Source organism: Ursus americanus, chromosome X (assembly GCF_024610735.1).
Source record: "Ursus americanus isolate L20-20 chromosome X, mUrsAme1.1.p, whole genome shotgun sequence".
Taxonomy (NCBI): domain Eukaryota; kingdom Metazoa; phylum Chordata; class Mammalia; order Carnivora; family Ursidae; genus Ursus; species Ursus americanus.
The window spans coordinates 61,321,750-61,344,582 of record NC_142164.1 but is presented as its reverse complement, the minus strand read 5'-3'; the positions used below and the strand labels follow the sequence as shown (position 1 = coordinate 61,344,582).

At 38.2% G+C, this 22,833-nt stretch overlaps 1 protein-coding gene across 7 annotated transcripts in view; it reads right to left on the bottom strand.

The window, feature by feature from the left end:
* ATRX (ATRX chromatin remodeler) overlaps positions 1 to 5,694 on the bottom strand; it is a 331,172-nt gene extending 325,478 nt beyond the window's left edge. For 4 of the 7 annotated variants that reach the window (XM_045801305.2, XM_045801310.2, XM_045801307.2 and 1 more), the window contains exon 1: positions 5,454 to 5,693. Coding sequence is in view for 1 of the 7 variants with exons in the window: in XM_045801309.2 (XP_045657265.1) it covers positions 5,454 to 5,473 (20 nt within the window). In the remaining 6 variants the exon portion in view is untranslated. Of the gene's footprint in view, positions 1 to 5,453 lie in introns of all 7 variants that reach the window. The other 3 variants (XM_087860258.1, XM_045801308.2, XM_045801311.2) reach the window with 1 other exon arrangement.
* Between the last annotated feature and the right edge of the window lie 17,139 nt (positions 5,695 to 22,833).

Sequence of the window (22,833 nt, the reverse complement as noted above, 5' to 3'; positions counted from 1 at the left end):
CCCTGGACCCCACCAGAAATATCCTCCTACTCTGAATTTAGATTTACTTACTGCAGCATTTATTACTTTATATCCTGCTTCAAAATTATTTGTGTACATGTCTAATTTCCTCTGCCATATGGTAAATAAGACTAATCTTTAGCCATACTAATCCCTCTGCACCGGCAGCCCTTTTTCACAGCCAACCCTTAACTGCTAACTCATCTTCAAGACCCAATACAGATACCATCACCTCTGTAAAACTTTCCTAGAAATCCCCCAAATTAGGCTTTCCTTCATTTCTGGTACCCAGTAAAACCAAAATACCTCTATTTTAGCACTGTTTTATACCTGCTTATTCATTTAATATCTCCCTCACTAGGTTAAGAATGCCTTAAAGATGTGGGAATCTTGTCTTATTAACCTTTGCATGCCATAGCACAGTGCCTGGCCCCTAGTTGATACTCAAGTATTTGATCAACTAATAAAGCATTCTCCCAAAATATGAAGTACAGGATATAAACACATGAACACCAGTACCATCCCAATAATTTCTTAAACAAATATTGTATAGAAAAGTCAACAAGAAAGCTGGACTATAGATCCAAGAATGGCTACTTCAAGCCAAAACTGAAAAACAAAGTCTCAAGAAACAGGATCTGAAAATAAGGACTATAGCACACAATTCACAGAATCTTTTCCCAGGCAAAAAGCACAACTGGACAGAATAAAGGTCTTTTCAGAAGTATCATCTCTAATCATAAAGGACAGAAACAGGGTCACCTGAGCGGTGCAGTAGGTTGAGCATCCGACTGTTGGTTTCAGCTCAGATTATGATATCAGGGTCATGAGACTGAGCCCCACACTGGGCTCTGTGCTCAGCATGGAGTCTGCTTGAGACTCTCTCCCTCTCCCTCTCCCTCTCTCCCCTGCACGCTCTTGCTCTCTAAAATAAATAAATCTTTTTTAAAAAGGGCAGAAATATAATATCCTGGATATAATAATCTTTCAAAATAGAACATATCCTGAGCCACAATAATTAACAAACTTCTCAACAAAAAGTGTTTCCTTTCCAGTGTTTGCACAAAAACATGTACATTGATGACAGATGATATCAACACCTGTATCCTAACCATGTGAGTTTTAAAACAGAAAAAAGGATACACATACATGCTTCCCTTCATCACTACCCTTCTTCCTACCCCCCAAAGTGAAATAAAAAAATTATCAACATTCACATAAGCAGGACTATTTTTTTTATTTTTTTAAAACTCTACACCCAGTGTGGGGCTCAAACTCACAACAGGATCAAGAGTCACATACTCTACCAACTGAGCCAGCCAGGTGCCTCCATTTTTTCTAAATAACCTTACAGAACATCAAGTACAGGTTCATTTTGCAAATGACAAAACAGAAGCCTGGAAAGGATAAATTTGTCCAAGGTCCTACAATCAGGTAAGCAACAGAGCTATACCTAGAAAACCCAGGTGTGGCTCACAGTTCAGTGTTTATTCCTCTACACCAGCAGTTCTCAAACTTTTAATCTTAGGACCTATTTACACTCTTAAAACGGTTAAGAATTAGCAAAGACCACAAAGTGCTTTAGTTTATTGCCTTTTAAGAACCACTGTTATAACCATGTAACTGCCTCCAGAACTGCAGGCTTTATCAATATCTATAAAACTTACTACCATTTTACAGATGGAGAAATGGAGGATAAATATCCTGCATGTCAGCAATCAAGCCAATCACAAGACAAACATTAGCATACAGGTACGGAGAAGTCCTACTTAGATGCTCCTCTTACTGTCCTACTATTTTCAACATTCCTAAGAGAAGATCTAAACATCATTTTCCAGTGGCTTAAACCATTTGAACAGCTTTTGCCAATGCTCAAGAGAACATTCAAGTTCTGGAGGAAAGGACTTCATGTAAACCCAAGATTTGTCTGACACAATCCATACATTTATTCAGACTCCAAGAGTGAAACAGACACATAAATATACACAATTTCTTACAGAAAAAAATTATTTCTTACACCTATATATAGAGAGAGAAATTTCTTTAAGTACTACATTTATCTTATCTCTAGAAATATAATTTATAACTGAAAGCTTATGGTCAACTATATCAAGGGTTGCCAATAATGAGAAATGGCATGATCAAAATTAAAATCACAAATGTCTTTCTTTTCACCCAATCAGCAACATAACCAAACAACTGGTATTTAAATGCTTTCAAAACGCTTTATAAAAATTGCATGTACTCCCCCTCCACAGCCTGGCTTAATACTTTCCACTTAGCGGGAATGCAAATATTTCACAGATAACATTTTTCGAAAATTAGGTTAGTAGGCAATGATTGTGAATTACTACCCTAACAGATACTTTCGAAGACATTTTCCCAGCATCTCTCCATTTAGACAACGTCTGCCTTTTAAAATTTAGGACCATGGGGCACGTAGCTGTCTCAGTTGGTGGAGCTTGTGACTCTTGATCTCAGGGTTATGAGTTTAAGCCCTACACTGGGCACAGAGCTTACTTAAAAACAAATAAATAAATTAAAAAATAAAATTTAAGACCAATAACAAGGTATACTGCTGTCAGGTTTTCAAGTCATCAGCTGCCATAACGATTAGAATGACAAGTCCCGGGGAGCCTGGGTGGCACAGTCGGTTAAGTGTCTGCCTTCAGCTCAGGTCATGATCTTGAGGTCCTGGGATCAAGCCCAGCGTCAGGCTCCCTGTCAGGCTCCCTGCTTAGTCGGGAGCCTGCTTCTCCCTCTCCCTCTGCCCCTCCTCCCCATCCATGCTCTGTCTCAAATAAATAAATAAAATCTTTTAAAAAAAAGAATGGCAAGTCTGATCAAATCTCTGACCCTTATACAAAAAGAGTTTATCTGTCAATCAGAAGCTCATCTTTCATAATGATAAATATTTCAAGAAATAAGCCAATCTTATTTAAAATAAAATACATAGCAAAAGCTCCTTAAAAATAATAACAAAATCTTTTAAAGACTGAGCCACTGATTTTTCAGTGTATGATTTAGCCAGGTCATCAGTTTATTTCCCTCCCTTCTTGCCTTTTGGCTATTTTTTCACCACAGAACCACAGAAAATATATTTTTTTATAAACACTAGTAAAAATTAGAACTAATCTTTGTTCCTGTTTTTAAGTGCTCAACAAAAGTTCTGATACAAAAAAATCTGGAACTATTGTGTAAAATAAAATTAATGTACAGAATTGCTCTATTATTTCTATCTTACATTAGGAGAGAATCAAGAGTGATTCAGTATTGTGGGTACAACTCACTCAAGCACTGCCTGTCAGATTATCCTTTGACTATGATTATGATTTGAGATGAATGACACTTCAGCCTGAGACAGTTCAGAACACCCACTTGGTGTTCTTTCACAGTAAATAATCGGGGAGCATCAGACATTTTTAAATTAACATTTATATATGTGGTTCTTTACAAGGGGTTCTTCATGTAGCTTAAGACTCTCCTGGAATTAAATGTTTTCAGTTTTTCTCATTATCTCATCTGTACGTAAAAGGCAAAATATTGTAACAGCTACAAGCTCTAAGACCTACAACAAATAACCACAATAGTAGCTAACACGAACTTCTTCCATTTTAATACTTGGGCTAAATTAAAATGATCATAATCACATTAGACATGGCAGCTCAAGGGGGCATTAATGCCTTGTGGCTAAGAACGTAAGTTCTGGAGTCAAAACTGGGTTCGATTCCAGCTCCACCAGTTACAAGCTGTATAGCTTTAGTCAAGCTGTTTGATCTCCCTATGCCTCAGTTTCCTCCTCAGCTGTAAAATGAGAAACGCTAAGTACCTACCCCATAGGGTTGTTTTGAGAATTAAGACTGTACAGATGAAGGTCAACAATAAGCACTCTTCAAGACCAATACAAAAAAAAAAAAAAAAACCTGACCCTGGCATAAAATGAATGAAGTCGTCTTTTTTGTGAGACGTTCAGTAAAATCTAGAGGTTATATTTACCTGTAAGGTACACCCTTCATGTAAACGAACATGAGCACCCAATAACCAGCCAACAAGTTGTACTGGGTACCTCTTACATGCCCAATACCCTATAAATAAAGGTTTATTGTATTTGGGTCAATTAACACAAATTCAGAAACCGAGGCTACAATCTTTACACAGCTAGGGATCTATAAACTAAGAACTAAAGTGTATTATTTTTTCTCAAGGGAAGGAAAAGATCTTCTATCTACTGCTTATTAATGTAGAAAAATAGGCATAAGAGGTATCACAGGCTCATTCCCAAATTCTACATGCTAGCTAAAAGCATATACCATCATAATACTTACTCAAAGGCACATTTTGCCAACTACCAATGCAATTCTGATCCATGCTCCCTGTAGTTTTCTTAATTTTGCCACTAGGCGCCAAGGATACATTTCAGAGCAGAAAATTACTTAATTCACAAGGGATGAAAAGTCAGATGCCAAACAGCCTTTGAAAAGCAAGCCAGCCACCTGTGTAAAAGTAGTATACGTTTCATATTAACCACCCATATTTTTAGACACTATCAAGAGGCAAATCAGAAGCACAAGAGAAAAACAACCTCAACCTAATAAACGTGCTTGATTGGTAGGAGGCCTGCCAGGCACAGCTTCCCTTGCAATAAATCTTACTTCCCGTCGACCCACATTAACCTGCTCCTCATCCCTCAAGGAATAAATTTTTTAAAAGTAGGGTCTAATTACTTTTGCTCAAAATTTGCCCAGAAAGTGGAGAAAAATTTGAGGTCTGCCTTACCACCCATTAAAGCTTGACTTCACAAAAAGTATACTGGGGTATACCCTGCGTTAGTACCCCCTCGCCTAGAGATAAATCCAAGGATACCCTTCAGGATCTGGAGTACAGAAGGAATGTAAAAACCTAGCAAGACCCACCCGTTCATCCCCCAAAAAAGAGCTTGTCCCCAGGGGCTGCAGGAAAAAAAAATTCCGCAAAGCTGGGGTATTTCCCGTCTCCTGCTATACAAACGCCACTAACTCGTCCCAGGATCTCACATCCTCCCTCCCGCCCGCCCCTCCCCCCTCTACCCCCCCCCCCACCTCCTCTCTTTCCCCACGCAGTTTCCAGGCCCAAAGATTGGGAAGAACGACCGGGATACCAAAACCGCCTCCGACTTAGGGGTCTCAATTCCACAGGCACCAAAGAATAAACTAGACGAGGCCAACTAAGCTTCACCGGTTAGGGGAGGTTGGAGGAAGCGCCCAACACGCCAGGCCGCGCCCCCCCACCCCCACCCCCGGTTAGAGCCTACCGCCGAAACTCCGAAACCCTTCTCACCTAAAGAGAAAACGATGTCTCTTTCCGCTAAGCGACACACAAGCCTAACCCACCAAGCCAAAGCTTTCCCAAACACCCTACTCAAACGGCGCATAGGCCCAGACCGCTAGGACCCGTGAGACGGGGTTGTATTTTACCTCATGGGCTCAGCAGTCATGTTTTCGCTTCAACGCCTTGTAGCTTCAACGACCGCAGGGCGCCGCTTTGCGCTCTCCGGCACCGGGTTATGACAGAAATGCAATGGACTCTTAGTCGTCACTGTAGCTGGTGCAGGATCCTCCCCACAGCTCAAAGGCCGCTACCACTGCCCCCGCCGCAGGAGCCGCGGAAACAAAGCGACGCCGCCGCCGCCGCCATTTTGTTGGGCCGAGGCTCAGGCAGAAGAATTGGCGCGTCCTCCCTCTTCCTCTTTCCGTCACCGATTGGCTACCTCCTTCCACAGCTCAGACTCTTATTGGTTACTGAAATTCACCTTCTTTGGGGGCCTGTTGCTAAGGCGGTCTACGTCATTTGATCCCCTCCACCTTTTCATAGGGGCTCCAATTCAGTCCCAATGACCTGAAAGTGCTAGTGACGTATTTTGACTTTATTCTGAAAATGTTTTTTGATCCATCGTCTTTTCCTCGACATATTGACAAAACAATAACAGTAATTCACTTTTATTTAGTGTTTACTATATACCCAGCACTATACTAATCCTTTACCCGGATTATCTCATGTAATCCCCATTCTCTTTGAGGCAGACAGACGCTTGTTAACTACATTTTCCAGATGAGGAAACCAAAACACAAAAGTCTCATAGTAGTGGAGCCAAGATTCAGACCAGACATCACACTCTTAAACACTAATCTATATGACCATCCTATATGTTTTCTTTCCTTATTTCAGGATATGATCAAGTCCTTTACTTTTCTAGCTGTTTTATTTAGACTATTCAGCATGCCAGCATGCTTACAAATATGTATATATAAGACCAACTTGAGATCTTCCTGTAATTCTTTCAATACTGAATAAACTCTAAACTGCCACCTGAAACACATACACACACCAGATGTGATGTGAAGTTAGCTTACAAACCAAACCAATCAAAATCTATTTCCTCCTCATTACAGAGGTTTGGCTGGATGATCTCTAAAAGCCTTTCCAGCTTTCATGTTCTCTAATTTAATTGTCCACTGGTAATCTCTGCAATTCACAAATTAGTTCTCTAAAGTTAAATAGTTTCTAATTTTATTTCCAAATTTCTTCTGAAATACATGTTTTAGTTCATTTCATTTGCTTTTCTTGAAATTTGCTATTGCTCCTGTTATATTTAGGTGAAAGAGTTGCTGCTTTCTACCGGAATTGCAAATGGTGAGGCTTTTTTGAATGGAACACTTTGATAATCTGATAGACACAGTCAAATTTTTCATCAAGGGGCGCCTGGGTGGCACAGCGGTTAAGCGTCTGCCTTCGGCTCAGAGTGTGATCCCGGCGTTATGGGATCGAGCCCCACATCGGGCTCCTCTGCTATGAGCCTGCTTCTTCCTCTCCCATTCCCCCTGCTTGTGTTCCCTCTCTCGCTGGCTGTCTCTATCTCTGTCGAATGAATAAATAAAATCTTTAAAAAAAAATTTTTTTTTCATCAAGAGTAGTTTGGGGGCGCCTGGGTGACTCAGTGCTCTTGATCTCCCGGTCATGAGTTTGAGCCCAAAGTTGGGTGTAGTGATTACTTAAATAAAAAAAAATTTTAAGAAGTTTATACACATTTCAAGTCATCGTTCAAATATTCAAGTACTATTGGCAACTCTAGTAACCAGCCTTCTATATCTGGTATACTGATTTTCTTCTTGTCTTCCATATGTTAAATATCACTTAAACATACAATTTAAAGAATCTATATTTTCCTCCTTGGTAAATGCAGTTAACTTGAAAGGAGATACACTCCATTATAAGACAGCACACAACTTTTAAACTAGCTCTTGGTGACAAGACTTTTTAACACTAAGCAGGTGTAACATGACAAATTCCACAGAGAAATACCTTAATAACAAAATTATAATCACAAAATTTCTAAAATATACAACTCACTCTATTCATGAATCATAAGAGCATTGCTTTGCTATTAAAAGATGACTAACAAAGTTTTACTGATCTAGCTGTATCACTGTAAGTAGCTGATTTTCAATGAGTTTCCTTCAGCCATATTTTAGAAGAAATTCGGTGGTACACATCTCTCACATTTTTCATCACATTGCCACAGAAATCAACATAGAACCCTTTCTTGGACTCGACCATAATGTGTAATTTGTGAATTTGCTTGGAAGACAGACAAGGTAGATTACCTTTAAGAGAGCAAGTTGGATGAGAAAATAGATACTCTCATAATTTTTAATAAACATCATTGCAAATTCTATTTTATGTCAAAATCACACTGTTTTGGCAATATCAATTAAATTTTTAAATGCGTATATCCTGTAATCCAGGAATTTAACTTGTAGGAATTTATCCAACAGTTATATCCTACATGGGAAAAATGAGATATCCACAAGGCTATAGTTAAATGAATTATGTTATCCATGCAACAAAATACCATATAGCTACTTAAAATAAAAACTTTTTCAAAAACCAGTTGTGTTTCTATGCACTAAAAATGAACAATCTAAAAAGTACGGTAAGATAACAATCCCATTTACTATAGCACCAAAAAGTACAAATTATTAGAAATAAACTTAACCAAGTTGGTGAAAGACTTGTTCTCTGAAATCTACAAAATATTGCTAACAGAAATAAAAAAAAAATACAAATGAATGGAAAGACATCTCATTCCCATGTATTGCTGGAAAACTTAATGTTAAATTGTTTCTACTAGCCAAAAGGACCTAGATTCAATAAATCCCTATCAAAATCCCAATGGCATTTTTTGAAGAATTAGACCAAAAAAATCCTAAAATTCACTTGAAAGTTCAAGGGACCCTGAATAACCAATACAATCTTCAAAAAGAGGAGCAAAGTTGGGGAACACATATTTCCTGATTTCAAAACATACTGTAAAGCAACAGTAAGAAAGACAGTGTGCTATTGCAAAGATATGTATGTGTATATATATATGATATAAATATGATATATATGATATAAATATGATATATATATCATATATATGATACAAAAACCCTTGCAGATAAGGCCAAATGATTTTCAACAAGGTTGCCAAGACTACACAATGAGGAAAAGACAGTCTTTTTAACAAATGGTGCTGGGAAAATTGGATATCCACTTTCGAAAGAGTGAAGTTAGACCCTTAACTCACAGCATATACAAAAATTACCTAATATGTATTAAAGACCTAAACCTATAAAATTCCTAGAAGAAAACATAAGGGAAACACTTCAGGACATTGGATTTGGCAATATTTTCTTGGATGTGCACCAAAAGCATAGGCAATAAAAGTAAAACAGACAAATTTGACTCTACCAAATTTAAAAATTTCTGCACTTCAAAGGAGACTATAAACAGAGTGAAAAGGCAACCTATGGAATGGGAGAAAATATTTGCAAATTATATATCTGATAAGGAGTTAATATCCAGAAAATATAAGGAACATCTTTGACTCAACAACAACAAACAAATACCTTCATTAAAAAATGGGCAAAGTCAGGGACCACTCACAATGTGAATGATACAAATCACTAAAGTATTACCTTCAGTTACAGAAATACAGCATTTACACTGAATATTTTTTAAATCCCATTTTATCTTTTTAAAGATTTCTTTATTTACAAGAAAGAGAGAGCGTGTGTGAGGCGGGAGGGCCAAAGGGAGAGACTCTCAAGCAGGCCCCCAGCTGAGCGCAGAGTACCCCCAATGCAGGGCTCAATCCCACAACCCATGAGCTCATAACCTGAGCCAAAAACAAGAGTTGGTCACTTAACCGACTGAGTCACCCAGGCACCCCCTAAAATGCCATTTTAAAGAAAAGGTGCTATTAGGGCAAAAAGTCCTGGATGAGACATCCAAAGACATGAAGATTAATTATCTTCAGGTGATATGTCTGAGTGATTTTTTTTCCTGTTTTCTATTTTTCCATTTTCTCCGAATTTCCTACAATGAGAATATATCATAAAGTTGATGGGAGAAAGTTAAATAATTTTAATTGCTGTAAGCAACAACAGAACTATCCATTTTCTGCTAGCAAATATGAATTCGAGTTGCAATTATGCCAACATAAACCCTAGCTCGATATCATTTTATTTTTTTTAAAGATTTTATTTGTTTATTTGAGAGAGAGAGTGAGAGAGAGACGGAGACAGAACACAAGAAGGGGGTGGGAAGAGGGAGAAGCAGGCTCCTCACTGAGCAGGGAGCTGGATGTGGGGCGCCCTAGGAAAGCACTTTTTAAAATAATACTGAGCTGAGGAGCCTGGGTGGCTCAGTCGATTAAGCCTCTGCATTTCAGTTCAGGTCATGCTCCCGAGGTGCTGGGGTAGAGTCCCACATCCAGCTCCCTGCTCAGTGAGAAGCCCGCCTCTCCCTCTGCCTGCTACTCACCCTGCTTGTGCTCTCTCTTTTTCTCTCTCAAAGAAATAAAATCTTTTTTTTTAAAAAAAGTGCTTTCCCCAAATTCTAATACTATGGTTAAGCTTTCTGAGCTTTCTACCTTAAACCTTAGTAGTGTGTTTTTCATAAATGCCCTTTTATCAGATTGAGAAAGATCCCTTTTATACCTAGTTTTCCGAGTGTTTTTATCATAAATGGGTATGAATTTTGTCAAACGCTTTTTCCGCATCAGTTGAGATGATGATGTGTTATTTTTCTTTCATTCTATTAATGTGGTGCATGACATTGATTTAGTTTTGTATCACCATTGCATTTCTGGGCTAAATCCCACTTGGTCATAGTGTATAATCCTTTTAATATGCTGCTGCATTTGATTTGATAGTATTTTTTAAAGATTTTATTTATTGTGCTCACTTTGGCAGCACATTCTAAAGATTTTATTTATTTATTTATTTATTTATTTATTTATTTATTTGAGAGAAAGAAGGAGAGAGAGAGCACAAACAGGGGGAGCTGCAGGCAGAGGGAGAGGGAGAAGCAGACTCCCCACTGAGCAGGGAGCCCGACGCAGGGCTCCATCCCAGCACCCTGGGATCATGACCTGAGCTGAAGGCAGGCACTTAACCGACTGAGCCACCCATCTATCAAAAACCTGGAAGGTGACTCAATCTTACTTTTTATAGGTGTGTTCAGATTTCCTTTTTTTAAATTAATTTATTTATTTGAGGGAGAGAGACACGCATGCAGAGAGGGGAGGAGCAGAGGGAGAGGGAGTCTTAAGCAGACTCCCTATGTGGAGTCTGATATGAGGCTTGATCTCAGGACCCTGAGATCACAACCTGAGCCAAAACCAAGAGTTGGATGCTTAACAGACCACACCACCCAGACACCCCTAGATTTTCTATTTCTTTTCAAGGCTGCTTTGGTAGTATGTCTTTTTTCAGAAATTTGTCCATTACATTTAGATTATGTAATTACTTGGTATACAATTGTTCATAATATCCCATTATAATCCTTCTTATTTCTGTGATGTTAGTAGTAATATCCTCAGTTTTATTTCTAAGTTTAGCAGTTTGTCTTCTCTCATTTTCTAAGTGTAACTAAACAATCGTCAATTATGTTAATCTTTTCAAAAAAACAACATTTGAGTTTCATTTTCTCTGTTGTTTTTGAATTCCTTTTTTTCCCTATTCTCTATTTTGTGTGTCTGTATTCTAATCTAATCTTTAGTATTTCTTCGGCTGTATTTTGGTATAACTACTTCTTCTATATATTTTCTATATTTAGGTGATTTTATACCTATAATTTCTTCTTTTCTAGTTACTTAAGTTATAAAACTAGGTTATGGATTTGAGCTCTTTCTTCTTTTTAATTTAGACATTTACATATATAACTTTCCCTCTGAGCAATAATTTCAGTACATCCTATGTTTTTGTACTTTATGTTCTTGCTTTCATTCACCTCAAATTATTTTCTAACTTCCCTTGTGTGATTTTGTCTTTGACCCATAATTGTTTAATTAGAGTATGCTGTTTAATTCCCACGTACTTACGAGTTTTCCAAATTTCCTTCTTTTATTGATTTCTGGTTTTGTCCCATCGTAGTCAGAGAAGATATTGTTGGGTGAAGTGTTCTGTATATGTTTCTGTCATTGTAGTTGGTTTATAGTGTTGTTCAAGCCCTCTATTTCCTTAGAGATCTTCATTCTTTTTTTTAATTATTGAAAGTGGAATACTGAAGTTTCCAACTATTATTTTAGAACTGTCTGTTTCTTCCTTCAATTCCATCAATATATGTTTATAATTATTACATTCTCTTAAGGAATTAATACTTTATCAGTACAAAATGTCTTTTTTGTCACTTATAACAATTTTTGACTTAAAGTCAAAATTCATTAGGATATTAAGACAGCCACCCCAGCTCTCATTGGTTACTATTCGCATGAAATAAGTTTTTCTATCTATCCTTTTATTCTTGGCCTATTTGTGTCTTTGAATTTACTGTATGTCTCTTGTAGACAGTCTATAGTTGGATTTTGAGCTTTTTTAAACCCATTTTGCTATTCTCTGCCTTCTAAGTGGAGAAATTCATACATTTATATTTAAATAACTAATGATAAGGAAGAGCTTACTTCTACTATTTTGCTGTTTATTTTCTATATGTCATATATACTTTGTTCTTCATGTCTTCCATTACTACTCACTTTTGTGTTTAATTGATTTTTTTGGACTGTATCATTTTGATTCCCTTCTCATTTCCTTTTCTGTATATTTTTACATTATTTTCTTAGTGGCTATCCTGGGAACTACAATAAATATCCTAAACTTGCAACAATATAGTGTGAGTTAATGCCAGCTTAACTTCAATAGTATATAAAACAGTGATTCTACACAGCTCCATCCTTCCCCTTTTATGTTGTTATCATCTAATATATCTTTATGCAGTGTGTGCTTTTAACATACATTTATAATTATTGCTTTATGCATATTATTTTAAATCATTTGGGAAAATAAAGAGGAGTTGTGAACCAAAACCTCAATAATACTGGCTCTTATATTCACCCATGTACTTACGTTTACTAGTGATCTTTATTTCTTCATATGGTTTCGAGTTACCGCATAGTGTACTTTAATTTCAACCTAAAGAACTTCCTTTAGTATGTCTTGTTGGGCAGATCTACTAGAAACAAATTCTCTCTGCTTTTGTTTGTCTGGGAATGTCTTAATTTTTCCTTCATTTGTGAAGGATTATTTTGCCAGATCTAAAATTCGTGGTTCATATATTTTTTTCATTCAATACTTTATGTATGTCATCCCACTGCTTTTTTACCTCCTTGGTTTCTAATGAGAAATTGCCTATTAATCTTATTGAGGACCAATAAGTAAATTTTCTCTTGGCACTTTGAAGATTCTCTGTCTGTCTGCCTATCTTGGTATGGATCTCTTTGTGTTATTTTACTTGGAGTTTGGTGAGCTGTTGTAGATTCATGTCTCCCATCAAATTTGGTACATTTTCAGCCCTTATTTCTGCATATATTCTTTCTGCCTTTTCTCTCTCTCCTTTCTGCTGGAGAAGAATGTCTCGTAGACTCTGTTAATTTTCTTTATTCTTTTTTTCTTTGTGCTTCTTCAATTGGATACTTGTAATGGGCTTATCTTCCTGGTTACTATTTCTCTCTTTCTGCCTGCTGAAATGTGGTTTTGAAGTAGTAATTTATTTTCATTACTGTATCTTTCAGCTCAAGAATTTCTATTCGGTTCCTTTTTGTGATGTCTATTTCTTTATTTTTTTCCCCAAGACTAATGTGTTTTATTTTACCAGCTTTATTGAGATATAATTGGCATGTGATATTGTATACATTTAAGATATACAACATGATGATTTGATACACATTGTGAAATGTTTTCCACAGTAAGGTTAGTTAACACATCATCCTTTACTCACATAATTACCATTTTGTTGTTTTTGTTATGATCTATCTCTATTGATAGTCTCTGTTTGGTGAGACATTGCTCACCTGATTTTCTTCAGTTCTTGGAACATGGTTTCCTTTAGCTCTCTGAACATAATTTAAATAGCTGATTTAAAGTCTTTTTCTAGTAAGTAAAATATATAGGCTTCCTGAGGTATAATTTCTGTTAACTTCTTTTTTTCCTTGTGAATGGGCCATCCTTTTTAGTTCTTTATATGTTTCATAATTTGTTTCTTGCCGAAAACAACATTTTGAATATCACAATGTGGTAACTTTGGGAACCAGGTTCTCTTCCTTTCCCAGGGTTTGTTATTGCTCATTGCAGGTTGTAGTTTTTGCTTAGTGAGTCTTCTGAACTATTTTTGTATAGGTAGTGTGTGTGAACCAATTGTGCCACTGGAGCACGCTTAGCCAGTCTGTTTACAGCTCTGCCTTGGCCTTCAATTCCTGCTCACACTGAGCATAAAAGTCGGCCAAAGGTGAAAACTTAGAGAATTCTTCTTTTTATATAATACATAAATTTGTATTAAAGTATCAAATTACATCTGTGAATTTTTTTTATTATGTTCTGTTAGCTTAGAGAATTCTTAAGTCTCTTCTGAGTATGTATCCCATTTGGGGTACACAAACTTTTTTTTCCTCAAAGTAAGTGTCTTCTCAGCTTTTCTTCCCAGATTTTTGGTGCATCTATTGTTTGTCACAACAGCAATGTTTTGCCCTAGGCGGCAGTTGCCTGTTCATTTGTCTTTCAATATTTTCAAGGAACACCCTGTTCATAGTTCCTTTTCTGCTCTGAGAGACTTCTGAATTAGGCGAAATAAAGGAAAGCCCCTTGGGCCATTCCTTCCGGGAACCCACAGACAGGTCAAAATAGATAAACACAATGTTTTGGAAACAAAGCCTGCTCTGCATTCTCTGGGGCCAGCTACCTACACTGAGAACACAGACTGCTGAGTTCAAGACTCTGCCACACCAAAGTGAGAAAAGAGGGCAAGGCTAAAACAGCGCGAAACTCTCCTACCCTGCTTAAGTTGCCTTTTCCTGATTCAGCATTCACTTGGTTGCTTTCAACCTTTGACTATTTTCCAGAGTTCTGGAAATGTTGATACTGACAGTTTTTGCTCATTTTTTCAGCATTTCTGTGGAGGGATGGGTACTCCAAGGTGTTCACTCTGCCATTTTCTGTCTTGGTTATTTTTGGCCCTTCGCAATTCCATATAAAATTTAAAATCAGCATTTTAATCGTCACACACTAAAAAAAAATCTGCAGAAATTTTTATTTGAATTGATATGAAAATTGAGGTCTTTGTAATATTGAATTATGACATCTATGAAGAGGACATTTCCTTTATTTAGGTGTTAATTTCTTTCAACAATGATTTTACTTTTCAGTATATGTCTTGCACATTCTTTATTACACTTATTCCTTTTTTTCATGTCGTAATTTTGTTTTATTTTTTTAAATTAAATTTTAGTTAACATACAGTGCAATATTGGATTATGGAGTAGAATTCAGTGCAGGGTCACCTGGGTGGCTCAGTCGGTTAAGTGTCAGAGTCTTGATTTCAGCTCAGGTCATGATCTCAGTGTTTCCACAGCACCTGCACCAGTTTGCATTCCCACCAATAGTGTAAGAGAGTTCCCCTTTCTCCACGTCCTCACCAACACCTGTTGTTTCTTGTGCTGTTAATTTTAGCCATCCTGACAGGTGTCATATAGTATCTCATCATGGTGTTGATTTGTATTTCCCTGATGATGAGTAATGTTGAGCATCTTTCCAAGTGTCTGTGGCCATCTGTATGTCTTCTTTGAGAAAATGTCTATTCATGTCTTCTTCCCATTTCTTAACTGGATTATTTGGTTTTGGGGCATTGAGTTTCACATGTTCTTATAGATCTTGGATACTAACCCTTTATCATATATGTCATTTGCAAATATCTTCTCCCATTCCGTAGTTTGCCTTTCAGTTTTGTTGATTGTTTCCTTCACTGTGCAGAAGCTTTTTGTCTTGATGAATTCCCAATAGTTCATGTTTGCTTTCATTTCCCTTGCCTCCAGAGACATGTCTAGTAAGAAGTTGCTACAGGCGAGGTCAAAGAGGTTTCTGCGTGTGTTCTCCACTAGGATTTTGATGGTTTCCTGTCTCACAGTTAGGTCTTTCATCCATTTTGACTTTATTTTTGTATATGGTGTAAGAAAGTGGTCCAGTTTCATTCTTCTACATATTGCTGTCCAGTTATCCCAACACCATTTGAAGAGACTGTCTTTTATTCCATTGGATATTCTTTCCTGCTTTGTTGAAGATTAGTTGACCATATAAGTTGTGGATCCATTTCTGGGTTCTTTATTTTGTCCAATTGATCTATGTGTCTGTTTTTGTGACATTAGGATACTGTCGTGATGACTACAGCTTTGTAATACAGCTTGAAATATGGAATCATGATGCCTCCAGTTTTGTTTTTCTTTTTCAGAATTGCTTTGGTTATTTGGAGTCTTTTGTGGTCCCATACAAATTTGAGGATTGTTTGTTCTAACTCTGTGAAAAATGCTGGTGGTGTTTTGGTAGAGGTTGTATTAAATGATTAGATTGCTTTGGTTAGTACAGACATTTTAACAATGCTCTTCCAACCTGCAAGCATGGAATGTTTTTCTATTTCTTTGTGTCCTCTTCAATTTTTTTCATGAGTGTTCTAAGGTTTTCAGAGGACAGATCTTTTACCTCCTTGGTTAGGTTTATTCCTAGGTATCTTAAGATTTTTGGTGCAATTGTAAATGGGAACAATTCCTTGATTTCTTTCTCTGCTCATTATTGGTGTATAGAAATGCAACAGATTTCTGCACATTGGTTTTATATCCTCCAACTTTCCTGAATTTATGTATTACTTCTAGCAATTTTTTGGTGGAGTCTTTCTAGTTTTCTACATAGAATATCATGTCATCTGCAAAAAGTGAAAGTTTGGCTTCTTCCTTGCCAATTAGGATGCCTTTTCTTTCTTTTGTTGTCTAATTACTGAGGATAAGACTTCCCGTACTGTGTTAAATAGTAATCGTGAGAGTGGACATCCCTGTCTTGTTCTTGACCATAGGGGAAAGGCTCTCCTTTTTTTCCCATTGAGGATAATATTAGCTGTGTGTCTTTCATATATGGCCTTTATGATGTTGAGTTTTTCCCATCTATCCTTACTTTGATGAGGGATTTTATCAAGAAAGGATGCTGTATTTTGTCAAATGATTTTTCTGCATTTATTGAGAGGATCATATGGTTCTTATGCTTTCATTTATTAATGTGGCATATCACCTTGATTGATTTGCAAATATCGAACTATCCCTACAGCCCAGGAATAAATCCTACTTGGTCGTGGTGAATAATTTTTTAAATGTACCTTTGAATTTGATTTGCTAGTACTTTATTTTATTTTAAGATTTATTTATTTATTTTAGAGAGAGAGGGCATGGAAGCAGGGAGCAGGGAGCAGGTCATAGTGAGAGGGAGAGAGAAAGGGAAGCAGTCTCCCCACTGAGTGTGGAGCCTCACACGGGGCTCAATCTCATGACCCTGAGATCACGACCTGAGCCAACATCAAAAGTTGGACGCTCAACCAACTGAGCCACCAAGGTGCCTCTTGCTTTGATAGTACTTTATTTTTGCATCTGTGTTTATCAGGCATATTGACCTCTAATTCTCCTTTTTAGTGAGGTCTATGGTTTTGGAATCAAGGTAATGCTGGCTTCATAGAATGAGTGTGGAAGTTTTCCTTCCATTTCTATTTTTTGGAACAGTTTGAGAAGAATTGGTATTAACTCTTCTTTCAATGTCTGGTAGAATTCCACTGGGCCAGCTGACCCAGGACCTTTGTTTGTTGGGAGTTTTTTGATTACTGATTCAGTTTTTTGCTGGTTATGGGTCTGTTCAAATTTCTATGTCTTCCTGTTTCAGTTTTGGTAGTTCGTAAATTTCTAGGAATTTGTCTGTTCCTTCCAGGTTGCACAGTTTGCTGGCATATAACTTTCAAAATATTCTGTTATAATTGTTTGTATTTCTGTGGTGTTGGTCGTGATCTCTCCTCAGAATTCATGATTTTATCTAATCGGGTCCTGCCTTTTTTCTTTTTGATAAGTCTGGCTAAGGGTTTATCAATTTTAATAAATCTTTCGAAGAACTAGCTCTTATTTTTTATTTATTTATTTATTTGAGAGAGAGAGAGAGCATGGGGAGAGTGTGGTAGATGATGAGGGAGAGGGAGTGAATCTCAGGGAGACTCCCCGCTGAGTGCAGAGCTCAACATGGAGCTTGATTTCACAACCCTGAGATCATGACCTGAGCCAAAATCAACAGTTGGATGCTGAACCAACAGAGCCACCCAGGTGCCCCATGAACCATCTCTTAGTTTTGTTAATCTGTTCTGTTTTTTTGTTTGTTTGTTTGTTTCTATGTCATTTATTTCTGCTCTAATCATTATTATTTCCCATCTTCTACTGGCTTTCAGCTTTATTTGCTGTTCCTTTTCTAGCTCCTTTAGGTGTAAGGTTAGTTTGTGTATTTGAGATTTTCCTCGCTTCTTGAGGTAGGCCTGTACTGCTATTTACTTCCCTCTTAGGACTACCTTTGCTCCATCCCAAAGGTTTGGACTGTCCTGTTTTCAATTTTATTTGCTTCCATGTATTTTTAAAAATTTCTTCTTTAGGGGTGTCTGGGTTGCTCAGTTAAGCGTCTGCCTTCAGCTCAGGTCATGGTCCTGGAGTCCTGGGATTGAGCCCTGCATTGGGCTCCCTGCTCAGTGGGGAGTCTGTTTCTTCCTCTGCTCTTCACCCCGCTCTGGTCCTCTCTCTCACTCTCTCTCCCCTTTTTCTTGTGGTCGACTTCAAGGTTCGTAGTATTACCGTCTGAAAATATGCGTGGTATGATCTCCATCTTTTTGTACCAGTTGAGGCCTGATTTATAACCCAGTATGTGATCTATTCTGGAGAATGTGCCATGTGCACTCGAGAAGAATGTGTATTCTGCTGCTTTAGGATGAAATGTTCTGAATACATCTGTTACGTCCAACCAGTCCAGTGTGTCATTCAAAAGCATTGTTTTCTTGTTAATTTTCTGCTTAGATGATGTGTCCATTGCTGTTAGTGGGATGTTAAAGTCCCCTATTATTATTGTATTATTATCAATGAGTTTCTTTATGTTTATTATTAATTGATTTATATATTAGGGTGCTCCCAAGTGGGGGGCATAAATATTTACAATTGTTAGATCTTCTTGATGGATATACCCCTCCATTATGATATAATGCCCTTCTTTATCGCTTGTCACAGTCTTTGTTTTTAAATCTACTTTGTCTGACAGAAGTATGGCTACTCTGACTTTCTTTTACATCCATTAGGATGGTTAGATGGTTTTCCATCCCCTCACTTTCCATCTGCAGGCGTCTTTAGGTCTAAAATGAGTCTCTTGTAAGCAGCATATAGATGGGTTGTGGTTTTTTATCCATTCTGATACCCTATATCTTTTGATTGGAGCATTTAGCCCATTTACGTTCAGAGTGATTGTTGAAAGGTATGGATTTAGTGCCATTGTGTTACCTGTAGAGTTGGTGTTTCTGGTGATCTCTGTTCCTTTCCAGTCTTTGTTGCTTTTGGGGTTTTTTTTCCCTTCACTCACGGAGTCCCTAGGGTGTCTGGATTTCACAGTTGGTTAAACGTCCTACTCTTAGTTTCAGCTCAGGTCATGATCTCAGGGCCATGAGATCGAGCCTGGTATTGGGTTCTGTGCTCAGCAGGGAGTCTGTTTCAGATTCTCGTTCTCCCTCTGCCCTTCCCCCTCATTCTCTCTCTCTCTCCTTCAAATAAATAAATAAAATCTAAAAAAAAAAAAGAGTCCCCCCCCAAAATTTCTTCCAAGGATGATTTAGTGGTCACAAACTCTAGTTTTTGTTTGTCTGGGCAACTCTTTATCTTTCCTTCTATCCTGAATGACAGCCTTGCTGGATAATGAATCCTTGGCCACATATTTTCCCCATTCAGCATGTTGAATATTTCTTGCCACTGTCTCCTGATCTGCCGTGTTTCTGTAGACAGATCTGCTGCATCCTGATCTGTCTTCCTTTGTAGGTTAAGGACTTTTTTTCCTTGCTGCTTTCAGGATTCTTTTCTTGTCTGTGTATTTTGTGAATTTGACTATGATGAGCCTTGGCAATGGTTAGGTTTTGTTGAATGTAATGGGAATTCTCTGTGTTTCTTGGTTGTTGATGTCTGTGTCCTTCCCCAGATTAGGGAAGTTTTCAGCTATAATATGTTCCAATAAACCGTCTGCCCCCTTTTCTCTCTCTTCATCTTCTGTGACTCCTATGATAAAAATGCTATTCCATTTCAATAAGTTGCTAAGTTCCCTAAGTCTACCTTCGTGATCCATTACCTTTTACCCTCTTATTTTCAGCTTCATTATTTTCCATAATTTTATCTTCTGTATCAATGATTTGCTCTTCTGTTTCATCCATCCTCATTTTTATCACCTCCTTTTGGGTTTGCATCTTGGTTATAGCATTTTTTAATTTTGGCTGGACTAGATTTTAGATCTTTTATCTCTGCAGTAAGGGATTCTCTAGTGTCCTTTATGCTTTTTCAACCCAATATTGTATCTTTATAATAGTGTCTTAAATTCTAGTTCAGACATTTTTCTTATATCTGTATTGATTAAAACCCTGTCCATGAGTTCTACTTCCTGTTCTTTCTTTTGGGGTGAATTTCTCCATCTCATCATTTTGTCTAGAAAACAAAAGAGAAAACAAAACAAGACAAAAAAACAAGAGGAAAAAAACCCCCCACAGATCCTGGGTGTGCTTTGGTCTGCTTGGCAAAAGAATGTAGATCCCAAAATAAAAGAGAAAAGAAAAGAAAAATAAACAAAAATAAATATATATAAAAATATATAAATAACTTAAAAATAACAAAAAATAAAAGGAATTGGAAAAAATAAGAAAAGAAATGAAAAAATAATAAAAAAGAAAGAATAAATGTAAAAAGGATGCTAAATCCCATTTCTTCTAGAGCTGAAGCTTTGCAGCGCTCTATGACTTGGTGGGAGTGCTGTTTGTGCTGGTCTTCATGGGTAGGAGCCTGCTGTGCTGATTCTTTTTTTTTTCTTTTTAAAGATTTCATTTATTTATTTGACAGAGAGAGTGAGACAGCACAAGCAGGGGGAACAGCAAAGGGAGAAGGAGAAGCAGGCTCCCCGCCAAGCAGGGAGCCCGATGTGGGGCTTGATCCCGTGACCTGAGCTGAAGGCAGACGCTTAACCATCTGAGCCACCCAGGTACCCCTGCTATGCTGATTCTTTTTTTTAAATAATAATAATTTTTTATTATATTATGTTAGTCACCATACAGTACATCCCTAGTTTTTGATGTAAAGTTCCATGATTCATTACTTGCGTATAACACCCAGTGCACCATGCAATACATGCCCTCCTTACTACCCATCACCAGTCTATCCCACTCCCCCACCCCGCTCCCCTCTGAAGCCCTCAGTTTGTTTTCCAGAGTCCATAGTCTCTCAGGTTCATTCCCCCTTCTGTTTACCCCTCTTTCTTCTTCCCTTTCTTCTCCTACCAATCTTCCTACTTCTTATGGTCCATAAATGAGTGAAACCATATGATAAATGTCTTTCTCTGCTTGACTTATTTTGCTTAGCATTATCTCCTCCAGTCCCGTCCATGTTGCAGCAAATGTTGTGCTGATTCTTAGACTGTCTTGTTTCAGTGGAAATGTGCCTCCAGGGTGCAGGGGGGGGGCAGGGCTGGGTGTAAACGGCTCCAGCTTCCACAAGGTGGCGCTGCCTTGCTCCCTGAAGGGTTTCAGTGCTGATGGGAGGGATGAGTATGCCAGTGCCCTGCTCTCTAGCCCCAGAACCGAAATTTCGTGCCACCCCACTTTTCAGTGAGCCCTCACAGGAGAGCATTCAATCACCCTTCTTGTTTCCCTGGTTTCCATCTGAACCCTGCATTCACCCTGCCTGTGACCAAGGTTTTTTATCTCAGGCACGCAACTGAGTTTCAAAACTCCAAATTTTGGGGACTCCCGTGGCATAGACCTGTGCTTTTCCCCTTGTGGGGGGTCTTGCTGCCCTTTGCTATTTTCCAGCCAGTCCCAGGAAAGCAGTTGAACAGCTACACAGTGGTTCACAGTTTATGGCAAAACAGAGCAGAAAGCCAGTACCGAGACCCGCTGCTCTCACCTGGCTTCCCTGCTCCTCCACCTGGAAATAGTGCAGCACATTGGCATCACCTGTTCTTGCAACTCAGGGGATCCTCAGACCCTGCTGTCACTCCTGGGATTCTGCCCCCCTTTGCCACCTGAGCACGTTTAAGCCAGGCATGTTCCTGATGGTAACAGACTTCTAGAAGTTCAGATTTTGTGCTCTTCTGCTTATAATACTTTGCAGTGGCCTCCATAAGCAGGCTCCCTCCCTGCCCGCATACCCACAGCTCTATCTCCCCCAAGTCAATTCTCTGCACCTCCTACCTTCCAAAAGGTGGTCGCTTTTGTACTTGTTGATTTTCAGTTTTTGTTCTCTCAGACCTCTGATTGATTTCTTGGCGGTTCAGAATGATTCGGTAACTATCTAGCTGTGTTTGAGGGATAAGACAAGCTTAGGGTCCTCCTCCTCCACTATCTTAACTCCTCCAGCCATTTATTCCTAACTAACATTTGACAGAACTAGCTAGCTGGTCACTATCATGGACTTCTATCTTCCTTCTGCTGAGCTGTTGGGACTTGAACCTATTATGTATGATACTATAGCAAAAAGGTAATACCGATACTTCAGTATTTATTTTTTCATATTACCAAAACATCGGTATTTTATAAAAATCTGAGATAAAGTTGTCACAGTCATGTACATGTTGTCCTCAGATGTTATACCGAAAAAGAGCCAGAAAGAAGGATTAAGGATTCTTTGTACTTCTGGCTTGAATCTTTCCAAATAGAATGACTAAGAAAGAAAATCTCAGGGCGCCTAGGTGATGCAAAGTTCTGACTCTTGTTTTGGGCTCAGGTTGTGATCTCAGGGTGGTGATATCAAGCCCTGGGTTGGGCTCCGTACTCAGCAGGGAGTCTGCTTAAGACTCTCTTCTCCCTCTCCTTCTGCCCCTCCCCCCTTGCATGTGCGCGCGCTCTCTTTCAAATAATTTTTATAAAAGAAAGAAAATCTCGATTAAAAGAAGTGTAGAGAGTTCAGCCTTATGAGAATTAACTTGACATTTAAGGGGGTAAAATGGGGAGGAGAGGAGGAAATCTAACCACGGAGGAAGAGAAGAAGTTCGGTTTTCAGAGATCTTGGAATTGGTCCTAGAAACCTCCCTCCCACTTTTTCCTTTTCTCCTCAGATTTCCCTACTATCCTCTCTGTTTCCCTGAAGTTTCTCCACCTCAGTTCCAGGAAAACTCCATGAGAATTAGATAGAGGCCCAAATTGTTTGTAAGGGAAATATAAATGAGGGGCGCCTGGGCGGCTCAGTCGTTG